Source organism: Baudoinia panamericana (genome assembly GCF_000338955.1).
Source record: "Baudoinia panamericana UAMH 10762 unplaced genomic scaffold BAUCOscaffold_4, whole genome shotgun sequence".
Lineage (NCBI taxonomy): Eukaryota > Fungi > Ascomycota > Dothideomycetes > Mycosphaerellales > Teratosphaeriaceae > Baudoinia > Baudoinia panamericana.
The window spans coordinates 1,296,490-1,313,201 of NW_006911260.1; the positions used below are offsets into that span (position 1 = coordinate 1,296,490).

General features: G+C 56.2%; 10 protein-coding genes across 10 annotated transcripts; 5 read left to right on the forward strand and 5 right to left on the reverse strand.

The window, feature by feature from the left end:
- Positions 1-889: 889 nt before the first annotated feature.
- On the forward strand, positions 890-1,051 carry BAUCODRAFT_48082 (uncharacterized protein; the record flags this gene model as incomplete). Its single annotated transcript, XM_007676349.1, has 1 exon — positions 890-1,051. A coding segment is annotated over one exon (162 nt), but the record flags the coding sequence as incomplete, so codon positions are not given.
- A 378-nt stretch (positions 1,052-1,429) lies between these two features.
- On the forward strand, positions 1,430-4,061 carry BAUCODRAFT_32394 (uncharacterized protein). Its single transcript, XM_007676280.1, has one exon. The coding sequence runs from the start codon at positions 1,822-1,824 to the stop codon at positions 4,048-4,050; it is 2,229 nt and encodes a 742-aa protein (XP_007674470.1). The 5' UTR covers positions 1,430-1,821; the 3' UTR covers positions 4,051-4,061.
- Positions 4,062-4,157: 96 nt separating this feature from the next.
- Positions 4,158-6,367, reverse strand: BAUCODRAFT_32395 (uncharacterized protein). The gene is made up of 2 exons (XM_007676281.1): positions 5,987-6,367; positions 4,158-5,936 (listed from the first exon to the last, which is right to left on the reverse strand). Exons 1-2 carry the CDS (start codon positions 6,154-6,156, stop codon positions 4,511-4,513), a joined length of 1,596 nt encoding a protein of 531 aa, XP_007674471.1. The 5' UTR covers positions 6,157-6,367; the 3' UTR covers positions 4,158-4,510.
- Positions 6,368-6,644: 277 nt separating this feature from the next.
- BAUCODRAFT_32397 (uncharacterized protein) lies at positions 6,645-7,714 on the reverse strand. Its single transcript, XM_007676282.1, has one exon. It carries the CDS (start codon positions 7,266-7,268, stop codon positions 6,864-6,866), a length of 405 nt encoding a protein of 134 aa, XP_007674472.1. The 5' UTR covers positions 7,269-7,714; the 3' UTR covers positions 6,645-6,863.
- Positions 7,715-8,098: 384 nt separating this feature from the next.
- Positions 8,099-8,953, reverse strand: BAUCODRAFT_32400 (uncharacterized protein). Its single transcript, XM_007676283.1, has 3 exons — positions 8,867-8,953; positions 8,472-8,616; positions 8,099-8,260 (listed from the first exon to the last, which is right to left on the reverse strand). The coding sequence occupies exons 2-3, from the start codon at positions 8,591-8,593 to the stop codon at positions 8,170-8,172; spliced, it is 213 nt and encodes a 70-aa protein (XP_007674473.1). The 5' UTR covers positions 8,594-8,616; positions 8,867-8,953; the 3' UTR covers positions 8,099-8,169.
- Positions 8,954-9,072: 119 nt separating this feature from the next.
- BAUCODRAFT_67601 (uncharacterized protein) lies at positions 9,073-10,395 on the forward strand (the record flags this gene model as incomplete). The annotated part of the gene is made up of 3 exons (XM_007676500.1): positions 9,073-9,361; positions 9,412-9,551; positions 9,604-10,395. The coding sequence occupies 3 exons, from the start codon at positions 9,073-9,075 to the stop codon at positions 10,393-10,395; spliced, it is 1,221 nt and encodes a 406-aa protein (XP_007674690.1).
- A 13-nt stretch (positions 10,396-10,408) lies between these two features.
- Positions 10,409-10,959, reverse strand: BAUCODRAFT_422881 (uncharacterized protein). Its single transcript, XM_007676827.1, has one exon. It carries the CDS (start codon positions 10,757-10,759, stop codon positions 10,421-10,423), a length of 339 nt encoding a protein of 112 aa, XP_007675017.1. The 5' UTR covers positions 10,760-10,959; the 3' UTR covers positions 10,409-10,420.
- A 572-nt stretch (positions 10,960-11,531) lies between these two features.
- BAUCODRAFT_121243 (uncharacterized protein) lies at positions 11,532-12,865 on the forward strand (the record flags this gene model as incomplete). Its single annotated transcript, XM_007676828.1, has 2 exons — positions 11,532-12,710; positions 12,809-12,865. The coding sequence occupies 2 exons, from the start codon at positions 11,532-11,534 to the stop codon at positions 12,863-12,865; spliced, it is 1,236 nt and encodes a 411-aa protein (XP_007675018.1).
- Positions 12,866-13,471: 606 nt separating this feature from the next.
- On the forward strand, positions 13,472-14,519 carry BAUCODRAFT_32403 (uncharacterized protein). The gene is made up of 2 exons (XM_007676284.1): positions 13,472-13,633; positions 13,690-14,519. The coding sequence occupies exons 1-2, from the start codon at positions 13,573-13,575 to the stop codon at positions 14,307-14,309; spliced, it is 681 nt and encodes a 226-aa protein (XP_007674474.1). The 5' UTR covers positions 13,472-13,572; the 3' UTR covers positions 14,310-14,519.
- A 252-nt stretch (positions 14,520-14,771) lies between these two features.
- Positions 14,772-16,645, reverse strand: BAUCODRAFT_121245 (uncharacterized protein; the record flags this gene model as incomplete). Its single annotated transcript, XM_007676829.1, has 3 exons — positions 14,772-14,822; positions 14,915-16,423; positions 16,451-16,645. The coding sequence occupies 3 exons, from the start codon at positions 16,643-16,645 to the stop codon at positions 14,772-14,774; spliced, it is 1,755 nt and encodes a 584-aa protein (XP_007675019.1).
- Positions 16,646-16,712: the final 67 nt, after the last annotated feature.

Consider the following 16,712-nt stretch of genomic DNA (forward strand, 5'->3'; position numbering starts at 1 on the left):
GACGGTGGAGAGCGAGCAGACGGAGAAGGTGCCTCCTGAGGCTGCAGAAACGATGAAGAAAGAGGACGTGGAAATGCCAGATGCCGACCGCCCCGTCGCTCCTTCGCGCTCGAGTTCTGGCAAGACGGGTACGGGTACGGGCGGGCGAGCGAGCAAGACCGGCACACCCAGGACCGAAAGTTTCCCGGATGCGCCCGGACTGGCGCGTGCGAGAAGCACGAGGAGTCTGCGGAACACCAACCAAAGGGATGACAGCGCGTCGGATGAACCCGGGCAAGCGTCATCGGAGCATATTCCGAAGCATAAGCGCAATGCGAGTAATAGTCATTTGATCAAGCAGTTGGCGCCGTTTAATCGGAGTCCGGATCTGGATCGGCATCGGAAGTCGGATGATGATGGGGATATTGATGCGGAGATTGAGCATCTGGATGGTGTTGGGGAGGAGGTGACGCTTGGAGAGGCGGAGGTGGGTGTGGAGGAGGGGAGGAGGACAAGGAGTCGGCCGGTTAGTAGGAGGAATACGCAAACGAGGGGGGTGGAGTCGCCGGTGGAGGCTCAAGTTGGTGAGGAGGAAGCTGAGCGGCAGCCGGAGGGAAGGGAGGAAGAGGAGGAGGAGGTGGAGTCTGAGATTGCGGATGAGGAGCCGCCTGTCGACGCAACGGCCGTCACCTCTGCATCTGCACCAGCACCGGAGGAGGACGAGCCAGAAGCCGAAGACGAGCCCGAACCCGCGCGCGGCATGGAGGAAGACACCAGCCCCGCCAACCTATCACCAGAACCGGAAGCAGAAGCGGAAGGCGATGAAGACGCAGACGCCGACACCGAGCTCGAGGCTGAAGCGGACGCTGAAGCGGACGCCGAAGCAGAAGACTCGGAACACGACCCGGACGACCCGAATGAGCCACGATATTGTTATTGCAACCGCGGCTCGTACGGGGAGATGGTGGCGTGCGATAACGACGCGTGTGCGCGTGAGTGGTTCCACTTGGGGTGTACGGAGTTGAGGAGTAGTCCTGCCGAGGACGAGACGTGGTATTGTAAGGAGTGTCGGCCGTTGTTTGTCAGTGTGGGGAAGAGGCGGGGTGGGGGTGGTGGGAAAGGGGGTGGGAGGGGGAAGTGAGTAGGGTCATATTGGTGGGTAGGTGGTAATTGCGCTATTGAGGACTATCTCCCTCTCTTACACCAATATTGTCTGCTGCAGTGGCAAACAGCGCCATATTGATGAGTAGACACGCTAATGACCCTACGGTCTTCAGCGATAGAAAGCAAGCACCAATTGGAAGTTAGAGATTCCGAAGAGCACAATGAACACATGTACAGTGGGTAGTGCTGGTGAGCACGTGAGCCGACTATCTAGAATGGAGGCCCGTGCGCACCATAGTGGCGATGTTCTTTCCGATTCGGAAGTCGTCATGTGCCTCTCCGGGCGTCTGTTCGTTGACAGGCGGTCTTGCCTCCGCCTGCTGCATCTCAATCAGTCCTTCACTCCCACGCACCCACTACCTCGTTATATCCTTCTCCTTCTTTTGATTCAATCCTTAATGAGACTTGCATTGAGCGTTGCCTTCATCCCGACTCCCGCGGCTTAGACCGCAGGCAAGCATGGCCTTCGCGAGGCCCGGCAATATGCAGCACATGGCCGCCGTAACGAACGAGCTGTTGCCGAGTTGGGCATACGTTGTACGGGCATCGTTTAGAAATGTGCCGAAGAGGACGATATCGACCCAACAGAGACAGCGGAGGCGAGAGGTGCAACAAGAGGCATTACCAACGTCGATATCGACGAGGAGAACACCGAGCACACCTACAACAAATACTGCAATGACTATCGGCGGACTGTTCGGCGCTTCGCCGAGAGGCAGTCTCCGACAAGCATCGCCACTCACACGACCATCATCCTCCCTCTCACCCTCCGCCCGAGCTTTCTCTACCACCTCTACCATCCGGTTTGCGCCCATAACCCTTCGCTCTCCGCCCCCGCGGACGACATTCGTCGGGTTCTCCCAACAACGCAGCCTCTTCGGCGCAACATGGGGTCAGCAAAACAATCCCTCCCACAATCTCCTCGCACAAATGGAGCAGACGGCCAATAACAATCCCGGCAGCGCCACCGCTCAAAACGCCTTCTATCAAGCCCTCCTTCGCGCGAACATGCCCGAGATTTTGGTAGAGCGGTATCAAACAGGCCGATATGCAAGCAACCAGGCATGCGAGGGCGCATACATGCGTGCGCTGGAGCGGATAGGCGCGACAGAAAGTGGCAGTCTCGGGTCGGCGGCGGGCAAGATCGCGGGTGGGAACAGCCATTCGCTTAGCAACGAGCAACTACAAGCGATCGGACAGGCGGTATCGGCACGGAACCAGGGCGGTAATGTCAGCATATCCAAGGCAGGATCCGGTGCGAAGAATGAGCCGCTTTATGTTGTCGTGGACGAGAGTATCGGCAGCACCATCTTCAAATGGGTCAAATTCTTCGCCGTCTTCGGCCTGATCGCGTACTGCTCGCTTGTCGTGTTCACGCTCTTGATCGAGGCCACGGGCGTGCTGAAGAAGGTCAGCGGTGCGGCGAATGCGGAAGCGAAGCCAGAGCTGCAGACGACCCGGTTTGGCGACGTGCAGGGCTGCGATGAGGCGAAGGAAGAAGTGCAAGAGTTGGTGGAGTTCTTGCGGTCGCCTGATCGTTTCAGCACGCTGGGAGGCAAGCTACCAAAGGGCGTACTGCTCGTTGGACCACCAGGAACTGGCAAGACGCTGCTCGCTCGCGCAGTGGCGGGAGAAGCAGGTGTGCCCTTCTTCTACATGTCCGGCTCCGAATTCGACGAAGTCTACGTAGGCGTTGGCGCAAAACGCGTACGCGATCTCTTCGCCGCAGCGAAGGCAAAGGCACCCTCTATCATCTTCATCGACGAGCTAGACGCAATCGGCAGCAAACGCCACGAACGCGACGCCGCATACGCCAAGCAAACGCTCAATCAGCTCCTCACCGAACTCGACGGCTTCGAGCAAAACTCCGGCGTTATCATCATCGGCGCCACCAACTTCCCCGAATCTCTCGACAAAGCGCTCACTCGTCCCGGCCGCTTCGACCGTAACGTCTCCGTCCCCTTGCCCGATGTGAGAGGTCGGATAGCAATTCTCAAGCACCATCTCCGCAACATCCGGCTCGACTCGGCTGTAGATCCCGCTGAGATCGCGCGAGGATGTCCTGGCTTCTCTGGAGCAGAGCTGGAGAACGTCGTCAACCAAGCCGCCGTACGGGCGTCAAAGATGAAGCAGCAGAAAGTCACCATCGACGACCTCGTCTGGGCCAAGGACAAGATCATGATGGGCGCCGAGCGCCGCTCCGCAGTGATCCAGGAGAAAGACAAAGTCATGACCGCCTACCACGAAGGTGGCCACGCGCTCGTAGCCATGTTGACCGAAGCCAGTACACCTCTGTACAAAGCGACGATCATGCCCCGCGGTCACGCGCTGGGATTGACGTGGCAGCTGCCGGAGCTCGACAAAGTTTCTGAAACGCGGAAGGAACTCATGGCGAGGATCGATGTGTGTATGGGCGGGAAATGCGCGGAGGAGTTGATCTACGGACCTGAGAATGTGACGACGGGCGCGAGCTCGGATATCACGCAAGCGACCGCCACGGCGCAGGCGATGGTTACACGGGCGGGGATGTCAGAACTCCTCGGCAACATCGACCTCGCATCGGATTACAGCAAACTTTCTCCCGACACGAAGAAGAACATCGAGTCCGAAGTCCGCCGACTAGTGGAAGAGGGACGACTGAGAGCGATGAAGCTTTTGACTGACAATAAGAGTGCGCTGGAGCGGTTGGCGAAGGCGTTGGTGGAGCATGAGACGTTGAGTAAGGAGGAGATGGAGAAGGTTGTTAGGGGGGAGAAGTTGCCGGAGAGGATCACGGTGGGGAAAGAGGTGCCGGTTAAGTTGCCGGAGGTGACGTTGCCGGGTCCGCCGTTTGGATTGCCGCCACTTGGTGGCAGGCCGGAGGCGGGAAAGGGGGAGGCGAGGGGAAGGAGGGTGGAGGGTGCTTAGGGATTTGCTGGGTGGGTGATGGGAGGGTGGAGGTGGATGGGATTAGATGGTAGATTCACTTGCTGACATGTGCATTCTTAGCGATGAGGGTACGCTTTTGCCCACTCAGACTTCACGTTTGTCTTCACTTCTACGTGTTCAGACCCTGCGGATCAACCTCGAGACCGTTGGTCTGCAATGTAGGTGATCCGCCTGTCGAAGCATTCGGGAACATTTATGCTAGAAGCCAAAAGTCTACAGTATGTGGCAGGTGGGTCTACGCTTCGACGCTGGTGTGAGCCGTGCTGTCGTGTCTTAGCGCGTTTCGTGCCGGGCTTCAATTCGGCACGCATCTTGCTGCGATGCCACCGCATATCTGCTTGGTGCGACGAGGGCTGAGCAGTCCTACGCATGGTTCATGAGGCTATGAAGGATGCTGATTTAGAGCTATCCGTGTCAACAGTCGTCGCTGCCTCGTGCCTTATGAAGCTGGTGGGCCTCTCAAAAACCCATTCAGCACTTCATTCAGGTAATCCATTCCACCTGGCACCACCTTTGCAAGGTCAAGCAAGACGATACTCCTCCCCACTTTCTCCGGCACGTCTTCCACCAACTCGGCGCGGCCATGCGGACCAAGTACCTTTGCCACCCGCTCCTCCGACTTCCATTCCCGCCATGGGTCCTGCCCATGCACGAATTGGAACACACTCTCCGCAAAACCCTCCGCAGTCTTCCTTTGCTCGTCAGAAAGGTAGTCATTGTAGTTCTGGAACAGGAAAGCGATGTCCAGGATGTGATTAGCTCTGCCCTTCCACGGCCCATCCCAGGGATTCGGTTCGTTGAAGCGGTACATGAAGGTCTTAACGCCGCCGCCTGTCGAACCTTCCGCGAAAGCCAATGTAGGCGCGTAGAAGCCGATATCGTTCAGAACCTCGAGCACCTTGCCGAAAGCAGTATCGTCCTCTAAGTCGGGAGAGATGCCGTAACCGTGGAGGAGTTTGTCGGCGTACTCGACCGTGGAAAACGCTTTCTGCATGTCGTCGCAGAAGGCTCGCCCGATCCCGCTTTTGCGATGTTGAAGCCGAAGGCTTTGAATGCTCCCATCGATTTGGCAGTCGCCAATCAGTATGCTCTCGCACCAATCGGCGCCGCACATTGGGACCTTGCTTTCGGAAAAGTCGGCAAAGGACTGCGATATGAGCGGTAGATCGCTTTCCATCACAGGTAGCTTAGGGACAGTCATTAGCTTGCCCATTAGCCCAGCAGCGTCCATCGATACCAGCGCCTTAATCCGCTCCTTGGGAGAAAGCGAGTCCAAGCCTAATGCCTTGACGGCAGTCTGATAGTTCGCCTCTGCCAAGTCGATCGGCAACGGAGGAAACAAGAGGCTCGTGCCTGACATGGGCATCACACGCTTGAACAAGGGCTGCGTAGACTGCAGATGATAAGTACAGCTAACACCGCCCGCACTCTCACCCGCAAGCGTGATGTTCTCCGGATCCCCTCCAAAGCCAGAGATGTACTTTCTCACCCACTGGATGGCCGTCCGTTGGTCTCGGATGGCGTTATTGGGCAAATACCCAGCCTCCCGCATTTCCTGGCTTGTGAGCAGGCCTGGCGGTCCAAGACGGTAGTTCAACGTCACGGCTATGGTTGGGAGACCCTTGTTGACGCTCAGAGCGACGAAGCGAGCCATGTCGTATTGCGGGAACGTGGCAGAGCCGACCATGAAGCCGCCGCCATGGATGAAGAGGAACACAGGAAGGTTGTCGTCTTCAGTGGCCGGCTTGGTGATGTTGAGATTCAGCCCCTCCAGATCCGAGAACTGTATTTCCGATGTCGGGAGTGTGTGCTGAATGAGAGCTTGTTCGTGCTGTGCACCTTGCGGGATAGGCGCCGTCTGTGGCCTGGGAGCGCTTGAGTAGGTAGGCTTGGGCAGGGTGTTGATCAGGCTTACCCTATCTTCGTTGCATCAAGACCACTACCATCGTACTCATGGAGCACAGGAGGCGCGAAACGATCTTTGATCGTAGCATATCGGATACCAAGATACTGCTCGACTCCTTCTTTCGCTTTGCGGCCCTTCACTTGGCCGATGTGGGCGTGATTCATTACCGGGTTAGCCATGCTGTTTAGTTATACGCCGGTTTACAAAAGATGGAAAGGCAGAGGGCGTGGGTTGTAAGCATGGCCTACCTCAGTGCATCTGCCGAACTACTGCCCGCTCTCCGCTTAATACTGCAGATGGCGGCATCGACAGCTTCTCCATCATACAGAGTAAGCATGTCTCCATACCAGCTTCTATGTATTTATTGTGTCGATCGATACACGTTCTTTGCTCTTGCTCTGGGAAGAAAAGGTTTCTACAAAAGGCAGACGACGAGCTGACGTCGAACTTCAGCATCCCAAAATAGCGCTATGGCCAATGGCTGCTTATTGGCAATGTGTACCTAAGCGGCCTGTGCGCCCCGGCAGCTGCCACGCGAAATGAGCTCAGTGCTACCCCTTCCATCCTTCTCCCGTGCTTCTATAGCACAGCGCCGTTCGTACGGCCTCAGACCGGCCCCTGCTTATGGCGGTGCATGTACGTTTCCGGGCATGATGGCGTCAGTCCATGGCTTTGGAGGACTTCTAGCGAGCTTCTAATCAAGCCATTGCTACTCATACAACCCAACACATCCCTGAACGTACGAGCAGCGGAACCCTCAATGACTCGTGAAGTGGTGCTCTTTGTGCGCCTAGCGGCTGAAGGCATGCCCGACATGGAGCCTATAGGCATGGATGCTGTGTTAAGCACGTCCGAGATGGCATGCTCCTGCGTCAAACTACTCGATTCAGAACATCCATGCTGGCACCAATCGTAGAACAAAGGTCGCCTCAAGCCAGGCAGTGGCACTTACTGTTCGTAACGTAGATTCGCACCATTGCCGCCATATATGTTCCACATTCCATACCCGGAATGCAGGTTCCGGCTTCACTGGCGGTGCGCTCGCCGGCCTGTAGGGCCGTGGCTTAGGGTGCCAGGATGTTCCTACCATAGTGTGTCCTTGTACGCTGCGCACGCTAGACGCAGTGCCGAATGCAATCTCTCTGGTTCTTGACGTATGGTGGTCTTTGCGGCTATATACGCCTGGGCGGAGCTGTGCTGAAGTTGTAATTGGGCTGGAGAGCTCTCTCTTTGCCTCACTCACAACACTTGCGTGGAGCAGCAATCCTTGAAGCTCCTCTTCAACTTCCATACCTCGAGATAAACAACACGCTCCCTCACTACACTGATCCCCACGAACGCAGCTAAGCGTTCATTCAGCAAGTCTTAGCTCCGAATTGAACGACCGAATCTCGCCTATCCCAAGCAAGAACGTGCGAACAACCGGTTCCCGGTCTGTCAGCGTGTGAGATCCCAGTGATGAATGAGACGAAAAATTGGTAAATCAAACATAACGGAACAGCAGACGGAGGAGCGAGAGCAACGGCAAGGCCGCTGGACAAGTGGCAACGGAGGAGCGAGGTCACGCTCACCCAAACGTCCACTTACCGCCTGCCTGGAAATCTGAAGAGGTCCCACGTTTCAAGACGTGCTTGTACCCACGGAAGACAGGGATTTCAAGACACCGTCGACTTTAACAGCGCTTGCGGACGAGGCTCGCCAGAGTCTGACGGTGGAAGATACCGGGTCGCAAGAACTACGTTTGAACGATCGCAGCAAAGCTGACGGATGACGGCGTGACAAGGTTGTTCCAGAAAGAGCTTATTGTCCGCGTGAGTGGACGTTCGGTAATCACCCGGAAGACGACTGGTTGCTCATCGATCGGAACGTTTGCCAGCCGCAACGTTCGCATTTAGTGCCTACTCGAACCAAAGGAAAGCTTCAGTGCTATCGTCAGCACTACCAAACAAACAGCGCGTTTGGGAACCAAGCGGTTCGAGGAACCGAACAGATTCGCGGAGGGTATTCAGATCGAGAGCGGCGTTTGGAAATAGAAACACTTTTCCAAACCGCTACTTCGAGTTGCGGCGCTAGTGTCGGCTTGGCGCGGGAGGCTCCGATCGCATCTTTCCAGGGAGAAGACTCAGCGCTCAGGGTTAAAGAGCGCACGGAGCATCGCAAGCTACTCGAACGCGCGAACTCCAGCAACACCATCACGTCTTTTGTTCCGTCGGCGTTCCGTCGTCGCTATTTTCGTTGCTACGCTCTGCGAGTCTTCTCTGGGAAGGTGCAAACACAGTAAAGGTATGTTCTATGCGCTCTTGCCATCGCCGCCGACACGCGTTCCCTCGCCGGCAAACTCATTCCACCTCCTTTTCTACGACGGTGCACGCGAAGCGCCATCAGCCGGCACTCGCGGTGTACCTTCCATCTAGCCCCATCCCATACCACACACTGCATGCATGGAAGACACCCTTGAGACACGTTTGACTGACGTGTCGAGTTGACTGCGCAGTGTTGTTGTTGCAAGCACTTGGAGCTGTGACCTTCAAGACGCACGACCTCCCGTCCATCGCCTCCGAACAGACCACCACCCGCGACCAGGGCCCACGCCCGCATACACATCACATATCGCATTCTGCGGGCCAAGGCGACGTGTGGTAAGAAACATTGCCCGTTCACATACACTGTTGCGTGGTATCACGTGGGTTGCAACTTTTCACCGAGTCACCGTCTTTCCGGCCCTTGGAGGTGGAGGTTAGATCAGGCGCGTACACACAAGACCGCGTTGTATGGCTTTGCCTTCCATCAGTCATCTGCTATTCGCTCCTCAACGCAAGAGGAGGGACAGCATTGTTGGCGAAATGGACCTTACTTCGTTGCTCAACACTAACAGATCAACTTCATTAGCAGGCCGCAGAAACATGCAATACGAAGTACCTATACCGATGAACATGAATCATGACATGACCGGCGCGCATTATGGACAGCAGAACCTCTACGTCCCGAATGGCAACGGCAGGATAAAGTCTGAAAACGGCTCAGATCGTGCCATCTCACCTCATAATTCAGAACAGTCATCGCGATATTCATCGCAAACGCCGCAGCAGAACAGCATGGCGTACCTGGCGAACCAGTTGAATGGCGGTGTACCGCGGTATCCGTCGCCTTCAATGCAGCAGCAAGGTGCTATGCCTCTGATCCAGCACACGTACCATCCGAACGCGGGATCAGACCAATCTTACCAGCCACAAGCCTCGATGGGACCCGTTCAAGGAGCTCTACCACCAGACCCGACGCAGAGTGATGGTACTGGCAGGCCAAATGGTAGTGGGCTTCCCAAAGCTTTTGCATGCTCCAGTTGCGGCAAAGGCTTCGCTAGGAGAAGTGATCTTGCTCGGCATGGTAGGCTCATCACGGATGACGCATGGTTGTCACCAGCTGACATAGTACAGAGCGCATACACAGCGGCGTCAGGCCTCACGCATGCGACTACCCGGGTTGCAACAAGCAGTTCATCCAGCGCTCGGCGTTGACGGTTCACTCACGAGTACATACTGGTGAAAAGCCGCATATGTGTGAGCGGTGTGGCAAGGTTTGTGCTTTATATGACACCTGTTAGCGAACCGCTGCTGACTATCTTCTAGCCATTCAGCGACTCAAGCTCGCTAGCACGCCACCGGCGTATCCACTCTGGCAAGCGGCCTTACAAGTGCCCATACGCGGATTGCCAGAAGACCTTCACTCGAAGAACGACGCTCACGCGCCACCAAAATCACCACACTGGTACCATCGAGGAATCAGAAGCCGCCACCGCTGCTGCTTTGGCGTCTCGCGTCAACATGCAAAGCCGCTCTAGAGGGTCTGATGAGGAAGGTGACTACTCCGACGGGAAGTCGCCGATGCCTCAGCAGCCGGATAGAGTCAACTCGCCAGCCATCAATGTTAACGGCGTTCCGCAGATGCAGAGGCAAGGCTCGGATCTCTATATGCAAGTCATGGGCAACGGCATGGCAGCAGCAGCCGCCTTCCCGCAGCATCTTCGCAGCGAGATGCAAGGCTCGCCTCGGCCGCAGTCGCCTTCGCAATATCCGATGCCGCCCACCACCCAGCCGCAGAGGCCTGGACTTACTTCTAATCCATCATCGGGCTACAACCCACCGCAGATACTGGAGCCGCCAACGACTAACGGTCAGCAAACAGGCAGCGGAAGCAACAGCCCGCATATAAGTGCTGCAATGGGGTGGCAATCGCCGCACAACGGTCTGACGCAGCATCAGCAGAGCGATTATTCATACCCGGATCCAAACGGCCAGTACGCGACCGCCAACGCGGCGGCGATGTACTATCAGCAGCCAGTGCAAAGGCCGCACAGCACTGGTCCGATTGATTACCAGCAGCTGCGCGGTGCGGAGATGTGGGCCCAGCATCAACAATAGTACAGTGATGTTGAGACTGCTCACGTCAGCACTGGGCCTGCCGGCACTGCTCAACACGCTCACCCGACTGCGCATCAGCAAAGTGATCAACAAGATGCTCAGACGCTGGCGGAGGTGTCGGAGAAGGCCGAGGAAGAGAAGGATGTCTAGTTGTGCTAATGCTCTTCTCTCGGCGAAGCATAGGAGGCTGTGGTACGACCACCTTGCAGGTCCGGAAGCAGGAGGCAACGTGTAACTGCTCGCTTACCAGGGTTCCGGCGTTTGACGGTTTACCGGATATACCCCGATTGCGCGACCGACTTGACTTTAGTTTGCTGGAACGTCTGGCGTCTGCGCAGAGGGCTGCGCTTGTTCTTACTGGCATCTTACCTGGCCATCTTCACTATTGCCTATCTACTCTCATGTTCTATGTCTTTTCTGAACATTGTGAAGCGGCCAGTCCTCGACTCTATCACTAATATCTCGACCCATGTTAATCCAAGGCGCTTGGTGGGAAAAACTGGAAGGTTCGCTTCATGTGGGGAAGGGAGTTCTTCATGACGACAATGACCAGCAAAACAGCGCGTGTACCATACGAGGCGGTCACACATGGATTGCCGTCGCATAGCGGTGGCGCGCGGTGCAAGACAGTGTTGAAGTAGTACTGCGGAAAGCCGGAGATAGGAAAACCCGGCGGAGAAATCAGCCTCTTAATATTTGGGGGAAGAATGCACGCTCGCAAAGCAGTGGCGAGGTATGTGGAAGTAGTTCTACGATCTGTATGTCAAGCAAGAATAATAATCTTCGTTATTGGAGCATTTTCGTTGTCTGTAATCACTGCGAAAGAGAAACACACTGACCCCTGACCGGCGGCACATCCGGCCTCGGCCCGGCTATATCCTTGCCTTGCCGCCATCGATCTCGGAACCAGGCGATGTTTGCTGGGCAATCTCTAAGTGTAGGTACATTTGGTCCACTACTGCAACAGGATTCGGAAAACCGCTATTGGGATTTAGACATCGAACGATTTGGCTTGGCACCGTATCCCACCTTATCATCTCTTTATGTGGTCAGGTTAAGATGGCGCACGTTACACACTGTACTTGGACATAGGCATAGCATTTTGAGCGCGTATTCGAGGCAAACCAGAAGCAAACATGGCGCGTGCCACGTCTTCGGGACGCGTTGCGAAGCGCCGGTCAGCAACAGGTACTGGGCAAGAGCATAATGGTATGAGCACTCGGCTGAGGAGCAGGCTGGCTACGGAGGCCACGAGTGCGAGTGGCTCAAAGTTACAGGAGATGGTTGACGAGGTCTGTTACATGAGCACAACCGGAGAGTCGGAACCACCATCAGAACACGATGCTATGGACGAAGATGTCGACGGTCATATGGCATATATGGAGGGACTGGAGGTAGCACGGGCGGGTAAACGCAAGGCTTTGTTTGAGGACAAGCAATTCCCATTGATGCAGCTGCCTGCAGAGATCAGAAACGAGATCTACCGCGCATGCTTGACAAGGCCGTTCAACATTCTGCTGTCGAAGAAGGAGCAGCCGCGTCCTGCGCCCCGGCCACAACAGGACGAAGTCGATGCAGACGCCCGAATCGACATTAGCCCGAGTAGTACTGGGATGGAAGACGACGAGATTGCAGGATCTAGCTCGCAGTCAAGATCAGCAACTCGGTCCCAGCCTACAGGGCCAAGCATCTGGTCCAACCGCCACACGCGACCGATGCGCGTCACCCGGCTGTCCGCTCGTCAAAGCAGTGCAGGTGCCACAGCAACCATTGGCCGCGGGTTGAAGTGTACGACTCGGGCTCACCGACGCGTTTCGCTCCCGCCACTGCCTCTGCCTCCGCCGACTCCGCGCCCGCAAGCCGAGGACCCTCTAGTCGTCAACCTTCTCCGCGTAAGCAAGACCGTTTACCAGGAAGCGCGCAGTGTCCTTTACAGTGAGAACCACTTCAACCTCGATCTCGCCACCGCACCCGCCACGCTTGCGACGTTACATCAGCGGTCTCGGCGCCAGATCAGGCATGTGGAAGTAGGAATCCCATCGTACAACGAGATACTGGATCGCTTTCAGGAGACTGTCCGGCTGTCGTTGCGCTATTGTTGGGGTTTGCGGAAGATGGTCATTTACATGCCTTTCAGCCTGCCTACTACCGATGGCAATGCTGCGCCGACTAACACGACTACAGTGTATGCTAATGGATTTGATATACTAAGATGGCTGCCACGCCAGTGCGAGGTTGATCTAAGGGGCAGCGTGAGTGCGGAAGTGGAGGCGGTCGTCAGCAAGAATGCGAACTTGGCGAAGACGCTGGATGAGGTGTGTATTACTTCTCTCCTTTGCCTTCACTGTCATGATGACCTTTTCTGTTTTGTGTCCCTTATCGCATTTGCTTACGTTCTTTCTTCTGGTTACAGCTCGCCTATGCGCGTCGACAGTTGATCTCGAACGAAGGGGACCGGTCTCCCGGCTAAACGAGCCAGTTAGTTGGAAAGCAGGATTTGGACACTGACGCATCTATGATCGGGTAAACTAAGCACGCTTTTGTGCAGATGAGGGCCATTTGGACAGTACCAGGCGGCGGTCTTCCGGTGTGACAAGGCTGCACGGAGACTTCTTTTCGGCTGCGTGGTACCCTTTCTGCCCTTCTTCGACGAGCGTATACAACGTTGTCGAACGACCATTGTAGGAGCACTGACACGCTGAAGCGACGATGGGTTGCTTGTTACGCGGTATGCTCATGGCTGGTGGAATCTTGTACAGGAAATGGGAAACACGAGACCAAAAACTGGTTGTTGACGTTGTCCGAGCAGTGTACCATGCTATGTATTCCTGCTGACCATCATTCTTCGGGCCACAAGAAGACGTTGGCACACGGCGTGCTGCTGGACCGTCGGCCAGATAATGATTGCTAAGCCGATCAAAGCACGGAGAGTCTATTTTGTCACCCCACTAAATGTGTCGTCCCTCATATATCCACCAAAATGACTGTCAAGCTTAGTGAAACCATTGTGCCTCGGTCAGAGTTAGACGTAGTCGCCGGTGAAAGTATCAAGGAAGCACCGTCCTGAATAGCTACTGCGGTTACTGACTGCCTGTTCAACTTCCTGTCGCCGAACCCTCGAGCAGACTGTAAGCCGCAAGAGCATCCAGGTAGCGGGCACGCAGTACGGGTGGTACCATGGCGATGACCAATGGGGACACGTCGTTCGATAGCATACCAGATGCTGTCGAAGCATTCGGTACGTCTCACCTGCGCAAGACGCCGACAAGGTGCCGCTAACAAGCGTTCCACCAGCCAATGGCGAGTTTCTTGTCGTGCTCGACAGTCCGCACCGCGAGAACGAAGGCGACCTCATCATCGCCGCCTCCGACTTTACGCCGGCCAAAGCAGCGTTCATGATCCGGCATAGCAGCGGCTATCTTTGCGCTCCGATCTTGCCCTCACTAGCCGCACGATTAGAACTCCCTCAAATGGTGAGCGAGAATGCCGATCCGAATAGGACTGCTTACACCATTACGATCGATGCGAGCGAGGAGGTCACTACGGGAATTAGCGCGCAGGACAGAAGTACGACGTGCCGGAGACTGGCGGACCCGACAGCTACGAAGGAGTCTTTCAGACGGCCGGGGCATGTGGTGCCATTACAGGCTCGGGAGGGCGGCGTCAGAGTTCGGGCAGGGCATACTGAGGCTGCCGTCGATCTTTGCCGGTTAGCGGGCAAGCAGCCGGTGGGTGTTATTGCGGAGTTGGTCGAAGACGGTGAGGAGACGCAGGGAATCGCAGAGATGAGCGGTGGCTTTGGGATGATGAGACGGGATGGGTGTCTGGCATTTGCGAGACGGTATGGACTGAAGGTGATTACGATCGAGGACCTGATACGGCATTTGGAAGGCAGTGGGAAAGGGAAGGGATAAGCATATTGGTATTTATTTTATTGGAGAGCGAATGTACATCCTGACCACCATTTCGCGTACGCGCCCTTGCTAACAGCGAGAGTGCTGCTCCCCTTAGCACGAGGCAACTTCGCGAAAGCAGGATCCCCCCATCGCCAGAGCGCGGCGAAAGTAGACACAAGTATTCAGTGGCCGTAAAGCCAAACAAGCATTCAAATGCATCCTCAACTCCTACCAATTCCATCAACGCATGCTGTAGCCGCCAGCTTTGCCTGAGATGCATCTCCAGTTGCGACCAGCTACAGCTGGGTATCATTGTGAAAATGATCGAACCCGATGTTCGAGCAGAAAAGACAGCATGCTCTTGTGTAGTCCCGCACTCTACAACTAACGGTCAGCACGAGCATCGAGAAAGGTGGAATGGACGGAGTTTACTTAGTCGCCCATGGCGCTTGTGTTGCAGTGTATCATCGTCACATCAAGTCAATCGCCGGCAGCTGCATCCTCTCCATCTCGTTCGGAGCCCGAACCGTCCTACGGACCGGTGAGGCCATCCGCGAAATTGGCCGTGACGATGGCCTCGAGTTTGGTCGTGTGCGAGGTGGCGAGTTGGGCGGTAAGTTGACTGGAGATGTGGACGCTGATATGGCCTCTTGGCGTTCCTCCTTGTGCTCTGCACGCTCCTGAGCCAGCTGAGACGCATACTTTGACTTGGCTCGGATCTCCGGACCCTTGGCGTAGCAGTAGTATACTGGGATGATGAGCAGCAGCGCGATACCCGACAGGATCAAGGATGGGATGGTGAGCTGGTATTTCGTGCCTGTGGCGACGTTGTTGTAGAACGGAGTGGCGAACAACGCGGCAAGACCGGCGAGCAGATCGCGGCAGAAGCCGTTACCGCCGGTAGCAGAGGCGGCGTATGGGCCGTAGGCTGCGATCATGTAGTCGATGGTGGCCATGTAGACGGCGAAGTTGGCGATGCCGATCGGCACGGTGAAGAGGATCGGAAGGATCCAAGGGATGTGTGATCGTGGGCCGAGCGAGGCCCATGCGAAGCCGAAGAGGCCGATGGAGAGTAGCGGTGCCACGAAGAGGAGAAGCCAAAGGCGGCGCTCTGGCGTGAACTTGTCAGGCTCGTTTCGCATCATCTTTCCCTGCTTCTTGTAGTCGTAGAAGAACCAGAAGTAGGCGGCGATGTAGCTGAGCAGCAGGGCGATGAAAGACAAGCCGATGGTGAGGTGGTTGAAATGCCACTGCTTCAGCACCATACCGAAGGAGTCTAGACCGATGAAGATGAGCGCGTCGCTGAAGCCGGAGAGCAGGGACAGGTAGCGGACAATGGGCTCCATGATGAGGAACTGGTATGGGCGCCACATCAGTGTGCAGCATTCCTGCCAGTCCAGGCGCTTCCAGAGAGTCTCGCCTTTGATCTCGTCTTGGCTGTAGACAATCGTTCCCTCGTTGCGCAGGCGCTTGGCTTCGCGGGTTACGAGGATGCTAGCGCGGGTTTCGGGGATGAGGAAGAGTTGCAAAGCCTGAGTAAGTGCGCCGAAGATGAGCGAGATCCAGAAGACCCACTGCCAGGGCAGGTACTGCGTGATGGCGCCGCCGGCGATGGGCGTGATGACAGCGGAAGCGACGGAGCCAAGGACGACGAAGGCGACTGCGAACTGTTGGTCGTTCGGCTCGTACATGTCGGCAACCATGCCAAGCGTAACGGATCCGCCGGCAGAAGAGAGGCCGCCAAGGAACCGGAAGCCGAAGACGACCCAGAAGCTTGGTGCAAGTGCGCACGGGATCTGCCAGAGGTTGACGAGGAAGAGCGAGCCTTGAAGCACCCACTTACGGCCCAGCTCCTCGGACCATGGAGCCCAGAGCTCACAGCCGAAGGCATAGGCGACGAGGAAGACCATTTGACCGAGACGAGCCTTCCAGCCATCGACGTGGAAGTGCTCCTTCATGCCAGGAACGGCGTTCGGATAGATGGCCGCGTTGAAGTTCATGCTGATCTGGACGATGAACAGGACGATGAGAATGCGCCACTTCTTCCGTTGTGGGAAGCAAAAGCCGAGTTTGCTGTAGCAGTTCTCTTCGCGAAGAACGCGGCGGCCGGAGCCATCGTTGGCGAAGTGGAGCTTGTGAACGTCGAGCTTGCTTTCGACCGCAAGCGAAGCAGCTGCGGCGGCGCCGTGTGCGGTGGCAGCTTCTTTGTGAGCGAGGTGAGCCTCAACATCGGCGACCGTTATAACGTCGGGTTTGCATGGGTTGAGCTTTCCGAGGACAACATGTTCGTAGGACGAGCCATTGGACTTGTATGACGGAGTGCCGGGCCTGGCGCTGCCAGTGTGGTCCGCCATGATGCGCAGGGTTCACAAGGAGCCACAGCCGTGCTTGTCGAGTTAATAGAAAGGCGGCGATGCGAGT

Coding starts and splice junctions, on each gene's coding strand:
- BAUCODRAFT_32397 (XM_007676282.1), bottom strand. CDS start 7,268: ATGGAAGTTGAAGAGGAGCTTCAAGGATTGCTGCTCCACGCAAGTGTT.
- BAUCODRAFT_32395 (XM_007676281.1), bottom strand. CDS start 6,156: ATGGCTAACCCGGTAATGAATCACGCCCACATCGGCCAAGTGAAGGGC. Junction 5,937..5,986: donor CTTGATGCAACGAAGATAGG/GTAAGCCTGATC, acceptor AAGCGCTCCCAG/GCCACAGACGGCGCCTATCC.
- BAUCODRAFT_32400 (XM_007676283.1), bottom strand. CDS start 8,593: ATGCGATATGTGATGTGTATGCGGGCGTGGGCCCTGGTCGCGGGTGGT. Junction 8,261..8,471: donor AAGTGCTTGCAACAACAACA/CTGCGCAGTCAA, acceptor CATAGAACATAC/CTTTACTGTGTTTGCACCTT.
- BAUCODRAFT_32403 (XM_007676284.1), top strand. CDS start 13,573: ATGGCGATGACCAATGGGGACACGTCGTTCGATAGCATACCAGATGCT. Junction 13,634..13,689: donor AGATGCTGTCGAAGCATTCG/GTACGTCTCACC, acceptor GCGTTCCACCAG/CCAATGGCGAGTTTCTTGTC.
- BAUCODRAFT_32394 (XM_007676280.1), top strand. CDS start 1,822: ATGACTATCGGCGGACTGTTCGGCGCTTCGCCGAGAGGCAGTCTCCGA.
- BAUCODRAFT_422881 (XM_007676827.1), bottom strand. CDS start 10,759: ATGCCAGTAAGAACAAGCGCAGCCCTCTGCGCAGACGCCAGACGTTCC.